The following is a 22,480-nucleotide window of genomic DNA, read 5'->3' on the forward strand; positions in this document are numbered from 1 at the left end:
CGTGTTTTTGTTTTTCGCATTTTCTTTAAGTTCCTCAACGATGTTTTGGTTTGACGAGGCAAACCGACTGTCAGCCATTGTTTTTTTACAATTTGGTGTTCAAATTTGGCGCTTTCCCGGTGTTTCCATGGCAACTTCTCCGTATTGCACTCTATAACCTCTATTGCACTCTATAACCTATTTATGCATTCATCATCGACCAATCATACCGCGATATTTTGTTGAGTATATAATAAGGGATGATTAAAGCCACACGAGGCGCGCTATCTATCATCTCATATCCAACGCGCGCTCGTTGAATAATTGTTAAGTATCTTTTACGGGTATTTAGGTTTTCCTTTCCCAATTGCTTAAGTTGCGTACTAACTGCGAGCATCTTTCTTCTATCTGAAGAAAAAGATAGAGTTAACCGTCTCTTATCATTCTAACATTCACAGTCTATAGTGCTCGCGTACGTCAGATGATTTTCGGAATCATCGCCTCACCGTCGCCATAAAAAAAGAAGGAACAATTTAGTTCTGTTTTAATGGGAGGAGAAAATTTCTGCATAATTTGACCTCGCTGGAATACATTTATCCGAAATTGACAAAGAAATAGAAGCCTGCCTTTTGACAAAGGATAATACAAACAATATTTTCTGTTAAAGAGAATTAGTTAAACATTTTCACATTTGAGAAAAATGATGATCATCTCGATGTACGAAAACAAGAAATGTTCGACAGCGAACGACGAAGCCAAGGCAGGCTGGACGTTTGATTTCACTACATACTGAAACGTGCAGATTTTAGTACAGATAACATGAAAAATTATCATTTTTGCAAATATATTATCTTTGTTCATGTTAGTGCCTGGTAGAAAAAAAAACTGCGAAACTGTGGGCAGTGAAGAGACCCCATGTTTTTGTAACTGGTGGCGTAGTGTCTTTAAAATGTGTCTCCAAAATCGCCTGTCAAACTTACGAGTGGATTTGTGGTACTGTCTTTGCTATATTACATCATACGAATTGACAATTGTTCAGTTTGTCTTCAAGCCTCCCCATCGACGTCGACTTCAAGAGCTTCACAACCTTTTTACTTCAAGGTATTCGGCTCATTTAACTTTTTATAACTTTCGATTCTTTGATTATTAGTGTTTATTTCCCGGTTAGGAGTACCATCAATCTATTTCCACAAATATTTTACATCTTGTGGTACAGGTTTCGGTTTTTGTTGTTATTCAGCCATGCTTATATCTCAAAGCTCATAAAACTATTACTTAAAGGCGTAATTTGTCCTGTCCTAGGTTTTCAGGAAGCTCACTCCGGGGGTCTTCCTCTTCTTCTTCTTCTTCTTCTTCTTCTTCTTCTTCTTCTTCTTCTTCTTCTTCATTCGAGAAAAAAGAAATAGTCTGTTTTTGCTGGTCAAATGACTACCCGATTTTTTTATTAGTTCTCTGTTTTTCAGTGTGGTTTTAGCATCCGATGTTATTACTTTAATTTGAATTGAGTTCAGATCATTTTTTTTTATTTTTTATTTTGAGGAGGCCCAATTATACAAAAGCTTCATAGATTCCTCCTCGCCTCCTACTAATATGATTTTTTCTTTTGCTTCATTTTTTTTATATTTAACGTGTATCTCATGAAATAAAAAATACCCGATAATCGAACAAAAATTGTCGAACAATTTTAACCGGGCACTAAACTAGAATAAATGCTTTTAATCTGACGCATTTTCTAGAATATATAGGTAGCTCTCCGACAAACAGGTTCAAGCCACCTGAACTACAAAGAATTAAACACGGAGTGACCACCTGATTACTCTGTTTACTCTGGGTTGGTATTCCATTTAATGGGACATTGTTTTAGCAAAATTTTTAACCTTTGTGCTTGTCAGTTGCAGTTTAAAGAATTTTTATTTGTTGCCTTTTAGTTAAAGTAGAAACATCTTTCAATCGTTTTCTAGTTGACATAGATCGCTCTCGGAGAAAAAATATTTCAGACACGTGTTTGTTGTTAATATGTTTTTGTTGTTACTAACTACTGTCCAAATTTGAGGGCAAACGAACAAATTTCCTTGGAGTTTTAACTCGTTAAAGTGTCTCTTTCAAGTTAAAAAAAATGATTCGAGAAAACAGCGCTAAAAATCCGACAATTCATTGTATTCATTGATATGGGGGTTTAGGTATCTACAGTTTAAACCGGACGCGCTACATCGCTTGGACGCGTGACACCTCTAAAGGTATATAGTAACCTTAAATCGATGAAGTTTGGGTTCTTAAGGCTGCTTAAAATTAAGGAAGCTACGTCCGCCTTCTTTCTACCAAGCGACATAAGCTTACGGGAGGTATTATGAAATTACACAACTAGATTGATTAAACTTTGCGGTCTGTTGAAAAATAACAAATATCCGTTATACATAATTTACATCATAGAATTTATCTCACAGAAGGAAACAAAGTAGGGCTGGTGCCTTCAAACTGTGGCGTTCGTCAATGTCGAGTTCCTACCCAGTAGTACAAAATCTGAGGTCAATTTTCTGAAATATTGCAGCGATCTCCAGAATTTAGTAGCAATTCTTCTGATGAGCGGTGTAGAAGAATAAAGAGGTATTTCTAGCTTATTAGGTCAAAAAGACATCAAAGTTTTTGATCACTGATAGGGGATTTAATTGAGAGTGTTTGACGCTATTGTAACTTACAGTATGTATATACAATTATTAAAAACTAGATCATTGTATAATGCAATTCGAGCAATTTGATTGGCTTAGCAGCCATGGTATATGAGCCATTATACCATGCCCGAGAAATTGAGACCATTAAATTGTCTTCTAATTGTTCGTCATAGCGAAATCAGCAAAATCTAGCAATATTCCTTGATTGTTTTAAATAAAACAATTATTCCACTCACGCTTGTTGGATATGTATAGGAAATCGTATGAACGCGAGTGCATTTCGTGATTTATAGGCACGAGTGATGTTTTGAAAGTTCTCAAAATTGCAATTTGAGAACTTCAAAACATCACGAGTGACCATAAATCGCGAAATGCACGAGCAGGTTCATACGATTTTTTATTTATTATATTCTCAACAAAATTACTCCATCGCGCTACTCTGCACGCCTTACGTACTACAAAAAACACTTCAATGGGTTCCAAAATGCTCACATGTTTTTTTTGAACCAATCAAAAATGTAATGTTGTGACAGGTAAAGCAAGCGTGAAGTTTCTGAAAGTTTCTCTGAAAATATTACAAGCCGAACTCAAAAGCTAAATTTCAGTTTATATTAAAAGTGGCAAGAGTACTTAAGCCCACTAATCTGTTTTCAAATGTTTGATATCAATCAGCCTCAGGGAATAACATTCTGACTTGTAGCTTTTGGTGAACTGCATTGCCCCTGAATCACGTTAAATGTGACTTGACAGTTATGAAAGTTGTTTACAGTGAAAGCATGGCCGCTTCAATGTTTTGACCTGTTCACACTTTGAAGAGGTTGCAGGAGAAGACGACATTTGTAGACCAGGAAAACTGCTGGAGGCTGCAGACTGTGGAGTCATGCTAGCGCTGATAATGTTTGAAAGCTGTCGCTGTTCCTTCTCGCTACCTTCATCGTAGTCGTTAAGAGACTTTTCACTTGCGTGGCCGGTCACCTGGATTATCGACTGCCTCTCGACGCTTGCTGCTCTGAGGTTCTTCACAAATGTCTTCTTTGCGGTGTGGTTAGTCAATTTCTTCTTGCTTGTTTCCAGAGCTGTGTTCTTGACGACACTCTTCATCATATTGTCGATGCTGTTTACGCCAAGCCGCTGCTTCTTGTTCCAAACATTTGTTTTGGGATTTTCGATTATGGCAAGGTAAAAAGGACCTTTCTCTGGCAGCTCTCGAGGACGTCTACTAAGGTATTGCTTCAGTAACTCAACAGGACATCTCTGACCGCCAGTAGCGAACATTTTTGGCAGAACACTACGATGTTTTGTGTTCAGTCCTCCCTGCCTCGTCTTTGTAGGATTTTCTTTAAATGTGACGTACTCTGTGCCGCTGTCGTCCACACAAAAACTGAAATCCTCGACTTCCATTTAATGGTGTTCCTGTCTTCTCCTCAGGCCAAAATGTTGAGTCAAGATCCACCACATCGCCTGGGAAAGAACTCTTGGACTGCAGTCGCCGAGACTTTGTTTACTCCATAGCATTTTTTCTTCTTCGGCTGTCAGTGCGTTCGCGGCGTTGCGTCTCTTGCCTTTCCCTTGTTGACGGAGACACTTCACTTTTCCTTCAAGTACCAACTTCGACTGGTGAAACTCTCGGTCACGTATAATAGAGTACTTGTAGTCATGCTCTTTTAAATAGCGGTCGAGGGCTGCGAGCATGGATTTTAAACTCTCAGGTTCGTACTCAAACCTGTCTTTTGTGCGTATTTCTGTGTAGAAGATTTGCAACATTTTATCGAGTTGTTGGTGTTCGTATTCTTCCATTTTTGGGTTTACTTTTCGTTGAGTCGCCCATGTTTGCCAGACATTTAACCACGTCTGTGTAGTTTTCAACGTGTTTTTGTTTTTCGCATTTTCTTTAAGTTCCTCAACGATGTTTTGGTTTGACGAAGCAAACCGACTGTCAGCCATTGTTTTTTTACAATTTGGTGTTCAAATTTGGCGCTTTCCCGGTGTTTCCATGGCAACTTCTCCGTATTGCACTCTATAACCTCTATTGCACTCTATAACCTATTTATGCATTCATCATCGACCAATCATACCGCGATATTTTGTTGAGTATATAATAAGGGATGATTAAAGCCACACGAGGCGCGCTATCTATCATCTCATATCCAACGCGCGCTCGTTGAATAATTGTTAAGTATCTTTTACGGGTATTTAGGTTTTCCTTTCCCAATTGCTTAAGTTGCGTACTAACTGCGAGCATCTTTCTTCTATCTGAAGAAAAAGATAGAGTTAACCGTCTCTTATCATTCTAACATTCACAGTCTATAGTGCTCGCGTACGTCAGATGATTTTCGGAATCATCGCCTCACCGTCGCCATAAAAAAAGAAGGAACAATTTAGTTCTGTTTTAATGGGAGGAGAAAATTTCTGCATAATTTGACCTCGCTGGAATACATTTATCCGAAATTGACAAAGAAATAGAAGCCTGCCTTTTGACAAAGGATAATACAAACAATATTTTCTGTTAAAGAGAATTAGTTAAACATTTTCACATTTGAGAAAAATGATGATCATCTCGATGTACGAAAACAAGAAATGTTCGACAGCGAACGACGAAGCCAAGGCAGGCTGGACGTTTGATTTCACTACATACTGAAACGTGCAGATTTTAGTACAGATAACATGAAAAATTATCATTTTTGCAAATATATTATCTTTGTTCATGTTAGTGCCTGGTAGAAAAAAAAACTGCGAAACTGTGGGCAGTGAAGAGACCCCATGTTTTTGTAACTGGTGGCGTAGTGTCTTTAAAATGTGTCTCCAAAATCGCCTGTCAAACTTACGAGTGGATTTGTGGTACTGTCTTTGCTATATTACATCATACGAATTGACAATTGTTCAGTTTGTCTTCAAGCCTCCCCATCGACGTCGACTTCAAGAGCTTCACAACCTTTTTACTTCAAGGTATTCGGCTCATTTAACTTTTTATAACTTTCGATTCTTTGATTATTAGTGTTTATTTCCCGGTTAGGAGTACCATCAATCTATTTCCACAAATATTTTACATCTTGTGGTACAGGTTTCGGTTTTTGTTGTTATTCAGCCATGCTTATATCTCAAAGCTCATAAAACTATTACTTAAAGGCGTAATTTGTCCTGTCCTAGGTTTTCAGGAAGCTCACTCCGGGGGTCTTCCTCTTCTTCTTCTTCTTCTTCTTCTTCTTCTTCTTCTTCTTCTTCTTCTTCTTCTTCTTCTTCTTCTTCTTCTTCATTCGAGAAAAAAGAAATAGTCTGTTTTTGCTGGTCAAATGACTACCCGATTTTTTTATTAGTTCTCTGTTTTTCAGTGTGGTTTTAGCATCCGATGTTATTACTTTAATTTGAATTGAGTTCAGATCATTTTTTTTTATTTTTTATTTTGAGGAGGCCCAATTATACAAAAGCTTCATAGATTCCTCCTCGCCTCCTACTAATATGATTTTTTCTTTTGCTTCATTTTTTTTATATTTAACGTGTATCTCATGAAATAAAAAATACCCGATAATCGAACAAAAATTGTCGAACAATTTTAACCGGGCACTAAACTAGAATAAATGCTTTTAATCTGACGCATTTTCTAGAATATATAGGTAGCTCTCCGACAAACAGGTTCAAGCCACCTGAACTACAAAGAATTAAACACGGAGTGACCACCTGATTACTCTGTTTACTCTGGGTTGGTATTCCATTTAATGGGACATTGTTTTAGCAAAATTTTTAACCTTTGTGCTTGTCAGTTGCAGTTTAAAGAATTTTTATTTGTTGCCTTTTAGTTAAAGTAGAAACATCTTTCAATCGTTTTCTAGTTGACATAGATCGCTCTCGGAGAAAAAATATTTCAGACACGTGTTTGTTGTTAATATGTTTTTGTTGTTACTAACTACTGTCCAAATTTGAGGGCAAACGAACAAATTTCCTTGGAGTTTTAACTCGTTAAAGTGTCTCTTTCAAGTTAAAAAAAATGATTCGAGAAAACAGCGCTAAAAATCCGACAATTCATTGTATTCATTGATATGGGGGTTTAGGTATCTACAGTTTAAACCGGACGCGCTACATCGCTTGGACGCGTGACACCTCTAAAGGTATATAGTAACCTTAAATCGATGAAGTTTGGGTTCTTAAGGCTGCTTAAAATTAAGGAAGCTACGTCCGCCTTCTTTCTACCAAGCGACATAAGCTTACGGGAGGTATTATGAAATTACACAACTAGATTGATTAAACTTTGCGGTCTGTTGAAAAATAACAAATATCCGTTATACATAATTTACATCATAGAATTTATCTCACAGAAGGAAACAAAGTAGGGCTGGTGCCTTCAAACTGTGGCGTTCGTCAATGTCGAGTTCCTACCCAGTAGTACAAAATCTGAGGTCAATTTTCTGAAATATTGCAGCGATCTCCAGAATTTAGTAGCAATTCTTCTGATGAGCGGTGTAGAAGAATAAAGAGGTATTTCTAGCTTATTAGGTCAAAAAGACATCAAAGTTTTTGATCACTGATAGGGGATTTAATTGAGAGTGTTTGACGCTATTGTAACTTACAGTATGTATATACAATTATTAAAAACTAGATCATTGTATAATGCAATTCGAGCAATTTGATTGGCTTAGCAGCCATGGTATATGAGCCATTATACCATGCCCGAGAAATTGAGACCATTAAATTGTCTTCTAATTGTTCGTCATAGCGAAATCAGCAAAATCTAGCAATATTCCTTGATTGTTTTAAATAAAACAATTATTCCACTCACGCTTGTTGGATATGTATAGGAAATCGTATGAACGCGAGTGCATTTCGTGATTTATAGGCACGAGTGATGTTTTGAAAGTTCTCAAAATTGCAATTTGAGAACTTCAAAACATCACGAGTGACCATAAATCGCGAAATGCACGAGCAGGTTCATACGATTTTTTATTTATTATATTCTCAACAAAATTACTCCATCGCGCTACTCTGCACGCCTTACGTACTACAAAAAACACTTCAATGGGTTCCAAAATGCTCACATGTTTTTTTTGAACCAATCAAAAATGTAATGTTGTGACAGGTAAAGCAAGCGTGAAGTTTCTGAAAGTTTCTCTGAAAATATTACAAGCCGAACTCAAAAGCTAAATTTCAGTTTATATTAAAAGTGGCAAGAGTACTTAAGCCCACTAATCTGTTTTCAAATGTTTGATATCAATCAGCCTCAGGGAATAACATTCTGACTTGTAGCTTTTGGTGAACTGCATTGCCCCTGAATCACGTTAAATGTGACTTGACAGTTATGAAAGTTGTTTACAGTGAAAGCATGGCCGCTTCAATGTTTTGACCTGTTCACACTTTGAAGAGGTTGCAGGAGAAGACGACATTTGTAGACCAGGAAAACTGCTGGAGGCTGCAGACTGTGGAGTCATGCTAGCGCTGATAATGTTTGAAAGCTGTCGCTGTTCCTTCTCGCTACCTTCATCGTAGTCGTTAAGAGACTTTCCACTTGCGTGGCCGGTCACCTGGATTATCGACTGCCTCTCGACGCTTGCTGCTCTGAGGTTCTTCACAAATGTCTTCTTTGCGGTGTGGTTAGTCAATTTCTTCTTGCTTGTTTCCAGAGCTGTGTTCTTGACGACACTCTTCATCATATTGTCGATGCTGTTTACGCCAAGCCGCTGCTTCTTGTTCCAAACATTTGTTTTGGGATTTTCGATTATGGCAAGGTAAAAAGGACCTTTCTCTGGCAGCTCTCGAGGACGTCTACTAAGGTATTGCTTCAGTAACTCAACAGGACATCTCTGACCGCCAGTAGCGAACATTTTTGGCAGAACACTACGATGTTTTGTGTTCAGTCCTCCCTGCCTCGTCTTTGTAGGATTTTCTTTAAATGTGACGTACTCTGTGCCGCTGTCGTCCACACAAAAACTGAAATCCTCGACTTCCATTTAATGGTGTTCCTGTCTTCTCCTCAGGCCAAAATGTTGAGTCAAGATCCACCACATCGCCTGGGAAAGAACTCTTGGACTGCAGTCGCCGAGACTTTGTTTACTCCATAGCATTTTTTCTTCTTCGGCTGTCAGTGCGTTCGCGGCGTTGCGTCTCTTGCCTTTCCCTTGTTGACGGAGACACTTCACTTTTCCTTCAAGTACCAACTTCGACTGGTGAAACTCTCGGTCACGTATAATAGAGTACTTGTAGTCATGCTCTTTTAAATAGCGGTCGAGGGCTGCGAGCATGGATTTTAAACTCTCAGGTTCGTACTCAAACCTGTCTTTTGTGCGTATTTCTGTGTAGAAGATTTGCAACATTTTATCGAGTTGTTGGTGTTCGTATTCTTCCATTTTTGGGTTTACTTTTCGTTGAGTCGCCCATGTTTGCCAGACATTTAACCACGTCTGTGTAGTTTTCAACGTGTTTTTGTTTTTCGCATTTTCTTTAAGTTCCTCAACGATGTTTTGGTTTGACGAAGCAAACCGACTGTCAGCCATTGTTTTTTTACAATTTGGTGTTCAAATTTGGCGCTTTCCCGGTGTTTCCATGGCAACTTCTCCGTATTGCACTCTATAACCTCTATTGCACTCTATAACCTATTTATGCATTCATCATCGACCAATCATACCGCGATATTTTGTTGAGTATATAATAAGGGATGATTAAAGCCACACGAGGCGCGCTATCTATCATCTCATATCCAACGCGCGCTCGTTGAATAATTGTTAAGTATCTTTTACGGGTATTTAGGTTTTCCTTTCCCAATTGCTTAAGTTGCGTACTAACTGCGAGCATCTTTCTTCTATCTGAAGAAAAAGATAGAGTTAACCGTCTCTTATCATTCTAACATTCACAGTCTATAGTGCTCGCGTACGTCAGATGATTTTCGGAATCATCGCCTCACCGTCGCCATAAAAAAAGAAGGAACAATTTAGTTCTGTTTTAATGGGAGGAGAAAATTTCTGCATAATTTGACCTCGCTGGAATACATTTATCCGAAATTGACAAAGAAATAGAAGCCTGCCTTTTGACAAAGGATAATACAAACAATATTTTCTGTTAAAGAGAATTAGTTAAACATTTTCACATTTGAGAAAAATGATGATCATCTCGATGTACGAAAACAAGAAATGTTCGACAGCGAACGACGAAGCCAAGGCAGGCTGGACGTTTGATTTCACTACATACTGAAACGTGCAGATTTTAGTACAGATAACATGAAAAATTATCATTTTTGCAAATATATTATCTTTGTTCATGTTAGTGCCTGGTAGAAAAAAAAACTGCGAAACTGTGGGCAGTGAAGAGACCCCATGTTTTTGTAACTGGTGGCGTAGTGTCTTTAAAATGTGTCTCCAAAATCGCCTGTCAAACTTACGAGTGGATTTGTGGTACTGTCTTTGCTATATTACATCATACGAATTGACAATTGTTCAGTTTGTCTTCAAGCCTCCCCATCGACGTCGACTTCAAGAGCTTCACAACCTTTTTACTTCAAGGTATTCGGCTCATTTAACTTTTTATAACTTTCGATTCTTTGATTATTAGTGTTTATTTCCCGGTTAGGAGTACCATCAATCTATTTCCACAAATATTTTACATCTTGTGGTACAGGTTTCGGTTTTTGTTGTTATTCAGCCATGCTTATATCTCAAAGCTCATAAAACTATTACTTAAAGGCGTAATTTGTCCTGTCCTAGGTTTTCAGGAAGCTCACTCCGGGGGTCTTCCTCTTCTTCTTCTTCTTCTTCTTCTTCTTCTTCTTCTTCTTCTTCTTCTTCTTCTTCATTCGAGAAAAAAGAAATACTCTGTTTTTGCTGGTCAAATGACTACCCGATTTTTTTATTAGTTCTCTGTTTTTCAGTGTGGTTTTAGCATCCGATGTTATTACTTTAATTTGAATTGAGTTCAGATCATTTTTTTTTATTTTTTATTTTGAGGAGGCCCAATTATACAAAAGCTTCATAGATTCCTCCTCGCCTCCTACTAATATGATTTTTTCTTTTGCTTCATTTTTTTTATATTTAACGTGTATCTCATGAAATAAAAAATACCCGATAATCGAACAAAAATTGTCGAACAATTTTAACCGGGCACTAAACTAGAATAAATGCTTTTAATCTGACGCATTTTCTAGAATATATAGGTAGCTCTCCGACAAACAGGTTCAAGCCACCTGAACTACAAAGAATTAAACACGGAGTGACCACCTGATTACTCTGTTTACTCTGGGTTGGTATTCCATTTAATGGGACATTGTTTTAGCAAAATTTTTAACCTTTGTGCTTGTCAGTTGCAGTTTAAAGAATTTTTATTTGTTGCCTTTTAGTTAAAGTAGAAACATCTTTCAATCGTTTTCTAGTTGACATAGATCGCTCTCGGAGAAAAAATATTTCAGACACGTGTTTGTTGTTAATATGTTTTTGTTGTTACTAACTACTGTCCAAATTTGAGGGCAAACGAACAAATTTCCTTGGAGTTTTAACTCGTTAAAGTGTCTCTTTCAAGTTAAAAAAAATGATTCGAGAAAACAGCGCTAAAAATCCGACAATTCATTGTATTCATTGATATGGGGGTTTAGGTATCTACAGTTTAAACCGGACGCGCTACATCGCTTGGACGCGTGACACCTCTAAAGGTATATAGTAACCTTAAATCGATGAAGTTTGGGTTCTTAAGGCTGCTTAAAATTAAGGAAGCTACGTCCGCCTTCTTTCTACCAAGCGACATAAGCTTACGGGAGGTATTATGAAATTACACAACTAGATTGATTAAACTTTGCGGTCTGTTGAAAAATAACAAATATCCGTTATACATAATTTACATCATAGAATTTATCTCACAGAAGGAAACAAAGTAGGGCTGGTGCCTTCAAACTGTGGCGTTCGTCAATGTCGAGTTCCTACCCAGTAGTACAAAATCTGAGGTCAATTTTCTGAAATATTGCAGCGATCTCCAGAATTTAGTAGCAATTCTTCTGATGAGCGGTGTAGAAGAATAAAGAGGTATTTCTAGCTTATTAGGTCAAAAAGACATCAAAGTTTTTGATCACTGATAGGGGATTTAATTGAGAGTGTTTGACGCTATTGTAACTTACAGTATGTATATACAATTATTAAAAACTAGATCATTGTATAATGCAATTCGAGCAATTTGATTGGCTTAGCAGCCATGGTATATGAGCCATTATACCATGCCCGAGAAATTGAGACCATTAAATTGTCTTCTAATTGTTCGTCATAGCGAAATCAGCAAAATCTAGCAATATTCCTTGATTGTTTTAAATAAAACAATTATTCCACTCACGCTTGTTGGATATGTATAGGAAATCGTATGAACGCGAGTGCATTTCGTGATTTATAGGCACGAGTGATGTTTTGAAAGTTCTCAAAATTGCAATTTGAGAACTTCAAAACATCACGAGTGACCATAAATCGCGAAATGCACGAGCAGGTTCATACGATTTTTTATTTATTATATTCTCAACAAAATTACTCCATCGCGCTACTCTGCACGCCTTACGTACTACAAAAAACACTTCAATGGGTTCCAAAATGCTCACATGTTTTTTTTGAACCAATCAAAAATGTAATGTTGTGACAGGTAAAGCAAGCGTGAAGTTTCTGAAAGTTTCTCTGAAAATATTACAAGCCGAACTCAAAAGCTAAATTTCAGTTTATATTAAAAGTGGCAAGAGTACTTAAGCCCACTAATCTGTTTTCAAATGTTTGATATCAATCAGCCTCAGGGAATAACATTCTGACTTGTAGCTTTTGGTGAACTGCATTGCCCCTGAATCACGTTAAATGTGACTTGACAGTTATGAAAGTTGTTTACAGTGAAAGCATGGCCGCTTCAATGTTTTGACCTGTTCACACTTTGAAGAGGTTGCAGGAGAAGACGACATTTGTAGACCAGGAAAACTGCTGGAGGCTGCAGACTGTGGAGTCATGCTAGCGCTGATAATGTTTGAAAGCTGTCGCTGTTCCTTCTCGCTACCTTCATCGTAGTCGTTAAGAGACTTTTCACTTGCGTGGCCGGTCACCTGGATTATCGACTGCCTCTCGACGCTTGCTGCTCTGAGGTTCTTCACAAATGTCTTCTTTGCGGTGTGGTTAGTCAATTTCTTCTTGCTTGTTTCCAGAGCTGTGTTCTTGACGACACTCTTCATCATATTGTCGATGCTGTTTACGCCAAGCCGCTGCTTCTTGTTCCAAACATTTGTTTTGGGATTTTCGATTATGGCAAGGTAAAAAGGACCTTTCTCTGGCAGCTCTCGAGGACGTCTACTAAGGTATTGCTTCAGTAACTCAACAGGACATCTCTGACCGCCAGTAGCGAACATTTTTGGCAGAACACTACGATGTTTTGTGTTCAGTCCTCCCTGCCTCGTCTTTGTAGGATTTTCTTTAAATGTGACGTACTCTGTGCCGCTGTCGTCCACACAAAAACTGAAATCCTCGACTTCCATTTAATGGTGTTCCTGTCTTCTCCTCAGGCCAAAATGTTGAGTCAAGATCCACCACATCGCCTGGGAAAGAACTCTTGGACTGCAGTCGCCGAGACTTTGTTTACTCCATAGCATTTTTTCTTCTTCGGCTGTCAGTGCGTTCGCGGCGTTGCGTCTCTTGCCTTTCCCTTGTTGACGGAGACACTTCACTTTTCCTTCAAGTACCAACTTCGACTGGTGAAACTCTCGGTCACGTATAATAGAGTACTTGTAGTCATGCTCTTTTAAATAGCGGTCGAGGGCTGCGAGCATGGATTTTAAACTCTCAGGTTCGTACTCAAACCTGTCTTTTGTGCGTATTTCTGTGTAGAAGATTTGCAACATTTTATCGAGTTGTTGGTGTTCGTATTCTTCCATTTTTGGGTTTACTTTTCGTTGAGTCGCCCATGTTTGCCAGACATTTAACCACGTCTGTGTAGTTTTCAACGTGTTTTTGTTTTTCGCATTTTCTTTAAGTTCCTCAACGATGTTTTGGTTTGACGAAGCAAACCGACTGTCAGCCATTGTTTTTTTACAATTTGGTGTTCAAATTTGGCGCTTTCCCGGTGTTTCCATGGCAACTTCTCCGTATTGCACTCTATAACCTCTATTGCACTCTATAACCTATTTATGCATTCATCATCGACCAATCATACCGCGATATTTTGTTGAGTATATAATAAGGGATGATTAAAGCCACACGAGGCGCGCTATCTATCATCTCATATCCAACGCGCGCTCGTTGAATAATTGTTAAGTATCTTTTACGGGTATTTAGGTTTTCCTTTCCCAATTGCTTAAGTTGCGTACTAACTGCGAGCATCTTTCTTCTATCTGAAGAAAAAGATAGAGTTAACCGTCTCTTATCATTCTAACATTCACAGTCTATAGTGCTCGCGTACGTCAGATGATTTTCGGAATCATCGCCTCACCGTCGCCATAAAAAAAGAAGGAACAATTTAGTTCTGTTTTAATGGGAGGAGAAAATTTCTGCATAATTTGACCTCGCTGGAATACATTTATCCGAAATTGACAAAGAAATAGAAGCCTGCCTTTTGACAAAGGATAATACAAACAATATTTTCTGTTAAAGAGAATTAGTTAAACATTTTCACATTTGAGAAAAATGATGATCATCTCGATGTACGAAAACAAGAAATGTTCGACAGCGAACGACGAAGCCAAGGCAGGCTGGACGTTTGATTTCACTACATACTGAAACGTGCAGATTTTAGTACAGATAACATGAAAAATTATCATTTTTGCAAATATATTATCTTTGTTCATGTTAGTGCCTGGTAGAAAAAAAAACTGCGAAACTGTGGGCAGTGAAGAGACCCCATGTTTTTGTAACTGGTGGCGTAGTGTCTTTAAAATGTGTCTCCAAAATCGCCTGTCAAACTTACGAGTGGATTTGTGGTACTGTCTTTGCTATATTACATCATACGAATTGACAATTGTTCAGTTTGTCTTCAAGCCTCCCCATCGACGTCGACTTCAAGAGCTTCACAACCTTTTTACTTCAAGGTATTCGGCTCATTTAACTTTTTATAACTTTCGATTCTTTGATTATTAGTGTTTATTTCCCGGTTAGGAGTACCATCAATCTATTTCCACAAATATTTTACATCTTGTGGTACAGGTTTCGGTTTTTGTTGTTATTCAGCCATGCTTATATCTCAAAGCTCATAAAACTATTACTTAAAGGCGTAATTTGTCCTGTCCTAGGTTTTCAGGAAGCTCACTCCGGGGGTCTTCCTCTTCTTCTTCTTCTTCTTCTTCTTCTTCTTCTTCTTCTTCTTCTTCTTCTTCTTCTTCTTCTTCTTCTTCTTCATTCGAGAAAAAAGAAATAGTCTGTTTTTGCTGGTCAAATGACTACCCGATTTTTTTATTAGTTCTCTGTTTTTCAGTGTGGTTTTAGCATCCGATGTTATTACTTTAATTTGAATTGAGTTCAGATCATTTTTTTTTATTTTTTATTTTGAGGAGGCCCAATTATACAAAAGCTTCATAGATTCCTCCTCGCCTCCTACTAATATGATTTTTTCTTTTGCTTCATTTTTTTTATATTTAACGTGTATCTCATGAAATAAAAAATACCCGATAATCGAACAAAAATTGTCGAACAATTTTAACCGGGCACTAAACTAGAATAAATGCTTTTAATCTGACGCATTTTCTAGAATATATAGGTAGCTCTCCGACAAACAGGTTCAAGCCACCTGAACTACAAAGAATTAAACACGGAGTGACCACCTGATTACTCTGTTTACTCTGGGTTGGTATTCCATTTAATGGGACATTGTTTTAGCAAAATTTTTAACCTTTGTGCTTGTCAGTTGCAGTTTAAAGAATTTTTATTTGTTGCCTTTTAGTTAAAGTAGAAACATCTTTCAATCGTTTTCTAGTTGACATAGATCGCTCTCGGAGAAAAAATATTTCAGACACGTGTTTGTTGTTAATATGTTTTTGTTGTTACTAACTACTGTCCAAATTTGAGGGCAAACGAACAAATTTCCTTGGAGTTTTAACTCGTTAAAGTGTCTCTTTCAAGTTAAAAAAAATGATTCGAGAAAACAGCGCTAAAAATCCGACAATTCATTGTATTCATTGATATGGGGGTTTAGGTATCTACAGTTTAAACCGGACGCGCTACATCGCTTGGACGCGTGACACCTCTAAAGGTATATAGTAACCTTAAATCGATGAAGTTTGGGTTCTTAAGGCTGCTTAAAATTAAGGAAGCTACGTCCGCCTTCTTTCTACCAAGCGACATAAGCTTACGGGAGGTATTATGAAATTACACAACTAGATTGATTAAACTTTGCGGTCTGTTGAAAAATAACAAATATCCGTTATACATAATTTACATCATAGAATTTATCTCACAGAAGGAAACAAAGTAGGGCTGGTGCCTTCAAACTGTGGCGTTCGTCAATGTCGAGTTCCTACCCAGTAGTACAAAATCTGAGGTCAATTTTCTGAAATATTGCAGCGATCTCCAGAATTTAGTAGCAATTCTTCTGATGAGCGGTGTAGAAGAATAAAGAGGTATTTCTAGCTTATTAGGTCAAAAAGACATCAAAGTTTTTGATCACTGATAGGGGATTTAATTGAGAGTGTTTGACGCTATTGTAACTTACAGTATGTATATACAATTATTAAAAACTAGATCATTGTATAATGCAATTCGAGCAATTTGATTGGCTTAGCAGCCATGGTATATGAGCCATTATACCATGCCCGAGAAATTGAGACCATTAAATTGTCTTCTAATTGTTCGTCATAGCGAAATCAGCAAAATCTAGCAATATTCCTTGATTGTTTTAAATAAAACAATTATTCCACTCACGCTTGTTGGATATGTATAGGAAATCGTATGAACGCGAGTGCATTTCGTGATTTATAGGCACGAGTGATGTTTTGAAAGTTCTCAAAATTGCAATTTGAGAACTTCAAAACATCACGAGTGACCATAAATCGCGAAATGCACGAGCAGGTTCATACGATTTTTTATTTATTATATTCTCAACAAAATTACTCCATCGCGCTACTCTGCACGCCTTACGTACTACAAAAAACACTTCAATGGGTTCCAAAATGCTCACATGTTTTTTTTGAACCAATCAAAAATGTAATGTTGTGACAGGTAAAGCAAGCGTGAAGTTTCTGAAAGTTTCTCTGAAAATATTACAAGCCGAACTCAAAAGCTAAATTTCAGTTTATATTAAAAGTGGCAAGAGTACTTAAGCCCACTAATCTGTTTTCAAATGTTTGATATCAATCAGCCTCAGGGAATAACATTCTGACTTGTAGCTTTTGGTGAACTGCATTGCCCCTGAATCACGTTAAATGTGACTTGACAGTTATGAAAGTTGTTTACAGTGAAAGCATGGCCGCTTCAATGTTTTGACCTGTTCACACGTTGAAGAGGTTGCAGGAGAAGACGACATTTGTAGACCAGGAAAACTGCTGGAGGCTGCAGACTGTGGAGTCATGCTAGCGCTGATAATGTTTGAAAGCTGTCGCTGTTCCTTCTCGCTACCTTCATCGTAGTCGTTAAGAGACTTTTCACTTGCGTGGCCGGTCACCTGGATTATCGACTGCCTCTCGACGCTTGCTGCTCTGAGGTTCTTCACAAATGTCTTCTTTGCGGTGTGGTTAGTCAATTTCTTCTTGCTTGTTTCCAGAGCTGTGTTCTTGACGACACTCTTCATCATATTGTCGATGCTGTTTACGCCAAGCCGCTGCTTCTTGTTCCAAACATTTGTTTTGGGATTTTCGATTATGGCAAGGTAAAAAGGACCTTTCTCTGGCAGCTCTCGAGGACGTCTACTAAGGTATTGCTTCAGTAACTCAACAGGACATCTCTGACCGCCAGTAGCGAACATTTTTGGCAGAACACTACGATGTTTTGTGTTCAGTCCTCCCTGCCTCGTCTTTGTAGGATTTTCTTTAAATGTGACGTACTCTGTGCCGCTGTCGTCCACACAAAAACTGAAATCCTCGACTTCCATTTAATGGTGTTCCTGTCTTCTCCTCAGGCCAAAATGTTGAGTCAAGATCCACCACATCGCCTGGGAAAGAACTCTTGGACTGCAGTCGCCGAGACTTTGTTTACTCCATAGCATTTTTTCTTCTTCGGCTGTCAGTGCGTTCGCGGCGTTGCGTCTCTTGCCTTTCCCTTGTTGACGGAGACACTTCACTTTTCCTTCAAGTACCAACTTCGACTGGTGAAACTCTCGGTCACGTATAATAGAGTACTTGTAGTCATGCTCTTTTAAATAGCGGTCGAGGGCTGCGAGCATGGATTTTAAACTCTCAGGTTCGTACTCAAACCTGTCTTTTGTGCGTATTTCTGTGTAGAAGATTTGCAACATTTTATCGAGTTGTTGGTGTTCGTATTCTTCCATTTTTGGGTTTACTTTTCGTTGAGTCGCCCATGTTTGCCAGACATTTAACCACGTCTGTGTAGTTTTCAACGTGTTTTTGTTTTTCGCATTTTCTTTAAGTTCCTCAACGATGTTTTGGTTTGACGAAGCAAACCGACTGTCAGCCATTGTTTTTTTACAATTTGGTGTTCAAATTTGGCGCTTTCCCGGTGTTTCCATGGCAACTTCTCCGTATTGCACTCTATAACCTCTATTGCACTCTATAACCTATTTATGCATTCATCATCGACCAATCATACCGCGATATTTTGTTGAGTATATAATAAGGGATGATTAAAGCCACACGAGGCGCGCTATCTATCATCTCATATCCAACGCGCGCTCGTTGAATAATTGTTAAGTATCTTTTACGGGTATTTAGGTTTTCCTTTCCCAATTGCTTAAGTTGCGTACTAACTGCGAGCATCTTTCTTCTATCTGAGGAAAAAGATAGAGTTAACCGTCTCTTATCATTCTAACATTCACAGTCTATAGTGCTCGCGTACGTCAGATGATTTTCGGAATCATCGCCTCACCGTCGCCATAAAAAAAGAAGGAACAATTTAGTTCTGTTTTAATGGGAGGAGAAAATTTCTGCATAATTTGACCTCGCTGGAATACATTTATCCGAAATTGACAAAGAAATAGAAGCCTGCCTTTTGACAAAGGATAATACAAACAATATTTTCTGTTAAAGAGAATTAGTTAAACATTTTCACATTTGAGAAAAATGATGATCATCTCGATGTACGAAAACAAGAAATGTTCGACAGCGAACGACGAAGCCAAGGCAGGCTGGACGTTTGATTTCACTACATACTGAAACGTGCAGATTTTAGTACAGATAACATGAAAAATTATCATTTTTGCAAATATATTATCTTTGTTCATGTTAGTGCCTGGTAGAAAAAAAAACTGCGAAACTGTGGGCAGTGAAGAGACCCCATGTTTTTGTAACTGGTGGCGTAGTGTCTTTAAAATGTGTCTCCAAAATCGCCTGTCAAACTTACGAGTGGATTTGTGGTACTGTCTTTGCTATATTACATCATACGAATTGACAATTGTTCAGTTTGTCTTCAAGCCTCCCCATCGACGTCGACTTCAAGAGCTTCACAACCTTTTTACTTCAAGGTATTCGGCTCATTTAACTTTTTATAACTTTCGATTCTTTGATTATTAGTGTTTATTTCCCGGTTAGGAGTACCATCAATCTATTTCCACAAATATTTTACATCTTGTGGTACAGGTTTCGGTTTTTGTTGTTATTCAGCCATGCTTATATCTCAAAGCTCATAAAACTATTACTTAAAGGCGTAATTTGTCCTGTCCTAGGTTTTCAGGAAGCTCACTCCGGGGGTCTTCCTCTTCTTCTTCTTCTTCTTCTTCTTCTTCTTCTTCTTCTTCTTCTTCTTCTTCTTCTTCATTCGAGAAAAAAGAAATAGTCTGTTTTTGCTGGTCAAATGACTACCCGATTTTTTTATTAGTTCTCTGTTTTTCAGTGTGGTTTTAGCATCCGATGTTATTACTTTAATTTGAATTGAGTTCAGATCATTTTTTTTTATTTTTTATTTTGAGGAGGCCCAATTATACAAAAGCTTCATAGATTCCTCCTCGCCTCCTACTAATATGATTTTTTCTTTTGCTTCATTTTTTTTATATTTAACGTGTATCTCATGAAATAAAAAATACCCGATAATCGAACAAAAATTGTCGAACAATTTTAACCGGGCACTAAACTAGAATAAATGCTTTTAATCTGACGCATTTTCTAGAATATATAGGTAGCTCTCCGACAAACAGGTTCAAGCCACCTGAACTACAAAGAATTAAACACGGAGTGACCACCTGATTACTCTGTTTACTCTGGGTTGGTATTCCATTTAATGGGACATTGTTTTAGCAAAATTTTTAACCTTTGTGCTTGTCAGTTGCAGTTTAAAGAATTTTTATTTGTTGCCTTTTAGTTAAAGTAGAAACATCTTTCAATCGTTTTCTAGTTGACATAGATCGCTCTCGGAGAAAAAATATTTCAGACACGTGTTTGTTGTTAATATGTTTTTGTTGTTACTAACTACTGTCCAAATTTGAGGGCAAACGAACAAATTTCCTTGGAGTTTTAACTCGTTAAAGTGTCTCTTTCAAGTTAAAAAAAATGATTCGAGAAAACAGCGCTAAAAATCCGACAATTCATTGTATTCATTGATATGGGGGTTTAGGTATCTACAGTTTAAACCGGACGCGCTACATCGCTTGGACGCGTGACACCTCTAAAGGTATATAGTAACCTTAAATCGATGAAGTTTGGGTTCTTAAGGCTGCTTAAAATTAAGGAAGCTACGTCCGCCTTCTTTCTACCAAGCGACATAAGCTTACGGGAGGTATTATGAAATTACACAACTAGATTGATTAAACTTTGCGGTCTGTTGAAAAATAACAAATATCCGTTATACATAATTTACATCATAGAATTTATCTCACAGAAGGAAACAAAGTAGGGCTGGTGCCTTCAAACTGTGGCGTTCGTCAATGTCGAGTTTCTACCCAGTAGTACAAAATCTGAGGTCAATTTTCTGAAATATTGCAGCGATCTCCAGAATTTAGTAGCAATTCTTCTGATGAGCGGTGTAGAAGAATACAGAGGTATTTCTAGCTTATTATGTCAAAAAGACATCAAAGTTTTTGATCACTGATAGGGGATTTAATTGAGAGTGTTTGACGCTATTGTAACTTACAGTATGTATATACAATTATTAAAAACTAGATCATTGTATAATGCAATTCGAGCAATTTGATTGGCTTAGCAGCCATGGTATATGAGCCATTATACCATGCCCGAGAAATTGAGACCATTAAATTGTCTTCTAATTGTTCGTGATAGCGAAATCAGCAAAATCTAGCAATATTCCTTGATTGTTTTAAATAAAACAATCATTCCACTCACGCTTGTTGGATATGTATAGGAAATCGTATGAACGCGAGTGCATTTCGTGATTTATAGGCACGAGTGATGTTTTGAAAGTTCTCAAAATTGCAATTTGAGAACTTCAAAACATCACGAGTGACCATAAATCGCGAAATGCACGAGCAGGTTCATGCGATTTTTTATTTATTATATTCTCAACAAAATTACTCCATCGCGCTACTCTGCACGCCTTACGTACTACAAAAAACACTTCAATGGGTTCCAAAATGCTCACATGTTTTATTTGAACCAATCAAAAATGTAGTGTTGTGACAGGTAAAGCAAGCGTGAAGTTTCTGAAAGTTTCTCTGAAAATATTACAAGCCGAACTCAAAAGCTAAATTTCAGTTTATATTAAAAGTGGCAAGAGTACTTAAGCCCACTAATCTGTTTTCAAATGTTTGATATCAATCGGCCTCAGGGAATAACATTCTGACTTGTAGACTTTGGTGAACTGCATTGCCCCTGAATCACGTTAAATGTGACTTGACAGTTATGAAAGTTGTTTACAGTGAAAGCATGGCCGCTTCAATGTTTTCACCTGTTCACACTTTGAAGAGGTTGCAGGAGAAGACGACATTGGTAGACCAGGAAAACTGCTGGAGGCTGCTGACTGTGGAGTCATGCTAGCGCTGATAATGTTTGAAAGCTGTCGCTGTTCCTTCTCGCTACCTTCATCGTAGTCGTTAAGAGACTTTTCACTTGCGTGGCCGGTCACCTGGATTATCGACTGCCTCTCGACGCTTGCTGCTCTGAGGTTCTTCACAAATGTCTTCTTTGCGGTGTGGTTAGTCAATTTCTTCTTGCTTGTTTCCAGAGCTGTGTTCTTGACGACACTCTTCATCATATTGTCGATGCTGTTTACGCCAAGCCGCTGCTTCTTGTTCCAAACATTTGTTTTGGGATTTTCGATTATGGCAAGGTAAAAAGGACCTTTCTCTGGCAGCTCTCGAGGACGTCTACTAAGGTATTGCTTCAGTAACTCAACAGGACATCTCTGACCGCCAGTAGCGAACATTTTTGGCAGAACACTACGATGTTTTGTGTTCAGTCCTCCCTGCCTCGTCTTTGTAGGATTTTCTTTAAATGTGACGTACTCTGTGCCGCTGTCGTCCACACAAAAACTGAAATCCTCGACTTCCATTTAATGGTGTTCCTGTCTTCTCCTCAGGCCAAAATGTTGAGTCAAGATCCACCACATCGCCTGGGAAAGAACTCTTGGACTGCAGTCGCCGAGACTTTGTTTACTCCATAGCATTTTTTCTTCTTCGGCTGTCAGTGCGTTCGCGGCGTTGCGTCTCTTGCCTTTCCCTTGTTGACGGAGACACTTCACTTTTCCTTCAAGTACCAACTTCGACTGGTGAAACTCTCGGTCACGTATAATAGAGTACTTGTAGTCATGCTCTTTTAAATAGCGGTCGAGGGCTGCGAGCATGGATTTTAAACTCTCAGGTTCGTACTCAAACCT

The 22,480-nt window shown here is 38.1% G+C and overlaps 5 protein-coding genes across 5 annotated transcripts in view; all 5 read right to left on the minus strand.

Annotated features, from left to right (window-relative positions):
• Window positions 1-3,398: 3,398 nt before the first annotated feature.
• Window positions 3,399-4,659, minus strand: LOC146469891 (uncharacterized). The gene has a single exon (XM_085122660.1). It carries the CDS (start codon window positions 4,047-4,049, stop codon window positions 3,399-3,401), a length of 651 nt encoding a protein of 216 aa, XP_084978786.1. The 5' UTR covers window positions 4,050-4,659.
• Window positions 4,660-7,933: 3,274 nt separating this feature from the next.
• Window positions 7,934-9,194, minus strand: LOC146469892 (uncharacterized). The gene has a single exon (XM_085122661.1). It carries the CDS (start codon window positions 8,582-8,584, stop codon window positions 7,934-7,936), a length of 651 nt encoding a protein of 216 aa, XP_084978787.1. The 5' UTR covers window positions 8,585-9,194.
• Window positions 9,195-12,450: 3,256 nt separating this feature from the next.
• On the minus strand, window positions 12,451-13,711 carry LOC146469893 (uncharacterized). Its single transcript, XM_085122662.1, has one exon. It carries the CDS (start codon window positions 13,099-13,101, stop codon window positions 12,451-12,453), a length of 651 nt encoding a protein of 216 aa, XP_084978788.1. The 5' UTR covers window positions 13,102-13,711.
• Window positions 13,712-16,985: 3,274 nt separating this feature from the next.
• The window catches only part of LOC146469894 (uncharacterized), a 5,781-nt gene continuing 286 nt past the window's right edge, over window positions 16,986-22,480 (minus strand). The window contains exons 1-2 of the mRNA XM_085122663.1: window positions 22,252-22,480; window positions 16,986-17,739 (exon numbers count right to left, since the gene is read on the minus strand). The exon at window positions 22,252-22,480 is cut by the window's right edge and continues 286 nt beyond it. Coding sequence (XP_084978789.1) covers window positions 16,986-17,636 — 651 coding nt within the window. The 5' untranslated portion in view covers window positions 17,637-17,739; window positions 22,252-22,480. The remainder of the gene's footprint in view (window positions 17,740-22,251) is intronic.
• Window positions 21,506-22,260, minus strand: LOC146469895 (uncharacterized). Its single transcript, XM_085122664.1, has one exon. The coding sequence runs from the start codon at window positions 22,154-22,156 to the stop codon at window positions 21,506-21,508; it is 651 nt and encodes a 216-aa protein (XP_084978790.1). The 5' UTR covers window positions 22,157-22,260.

The sequence above is a fragment of the Pavona decussata genome, unplaced genomic scaffold (genome assembly GCF_977016875.1).
Source record: "Pavona decussata unplaced genomic scaffold, jaPavDecu1.1 SCAFFOLD_115, whole genome shotgun sequence".
NCBI classification, from domain to species: domain Eukaryota; kingdom Metazoa; phylum Cnidaria; class Anthozoa; order Scleractinia; family Agariciidae; genus Pavona; species Pavona decussata.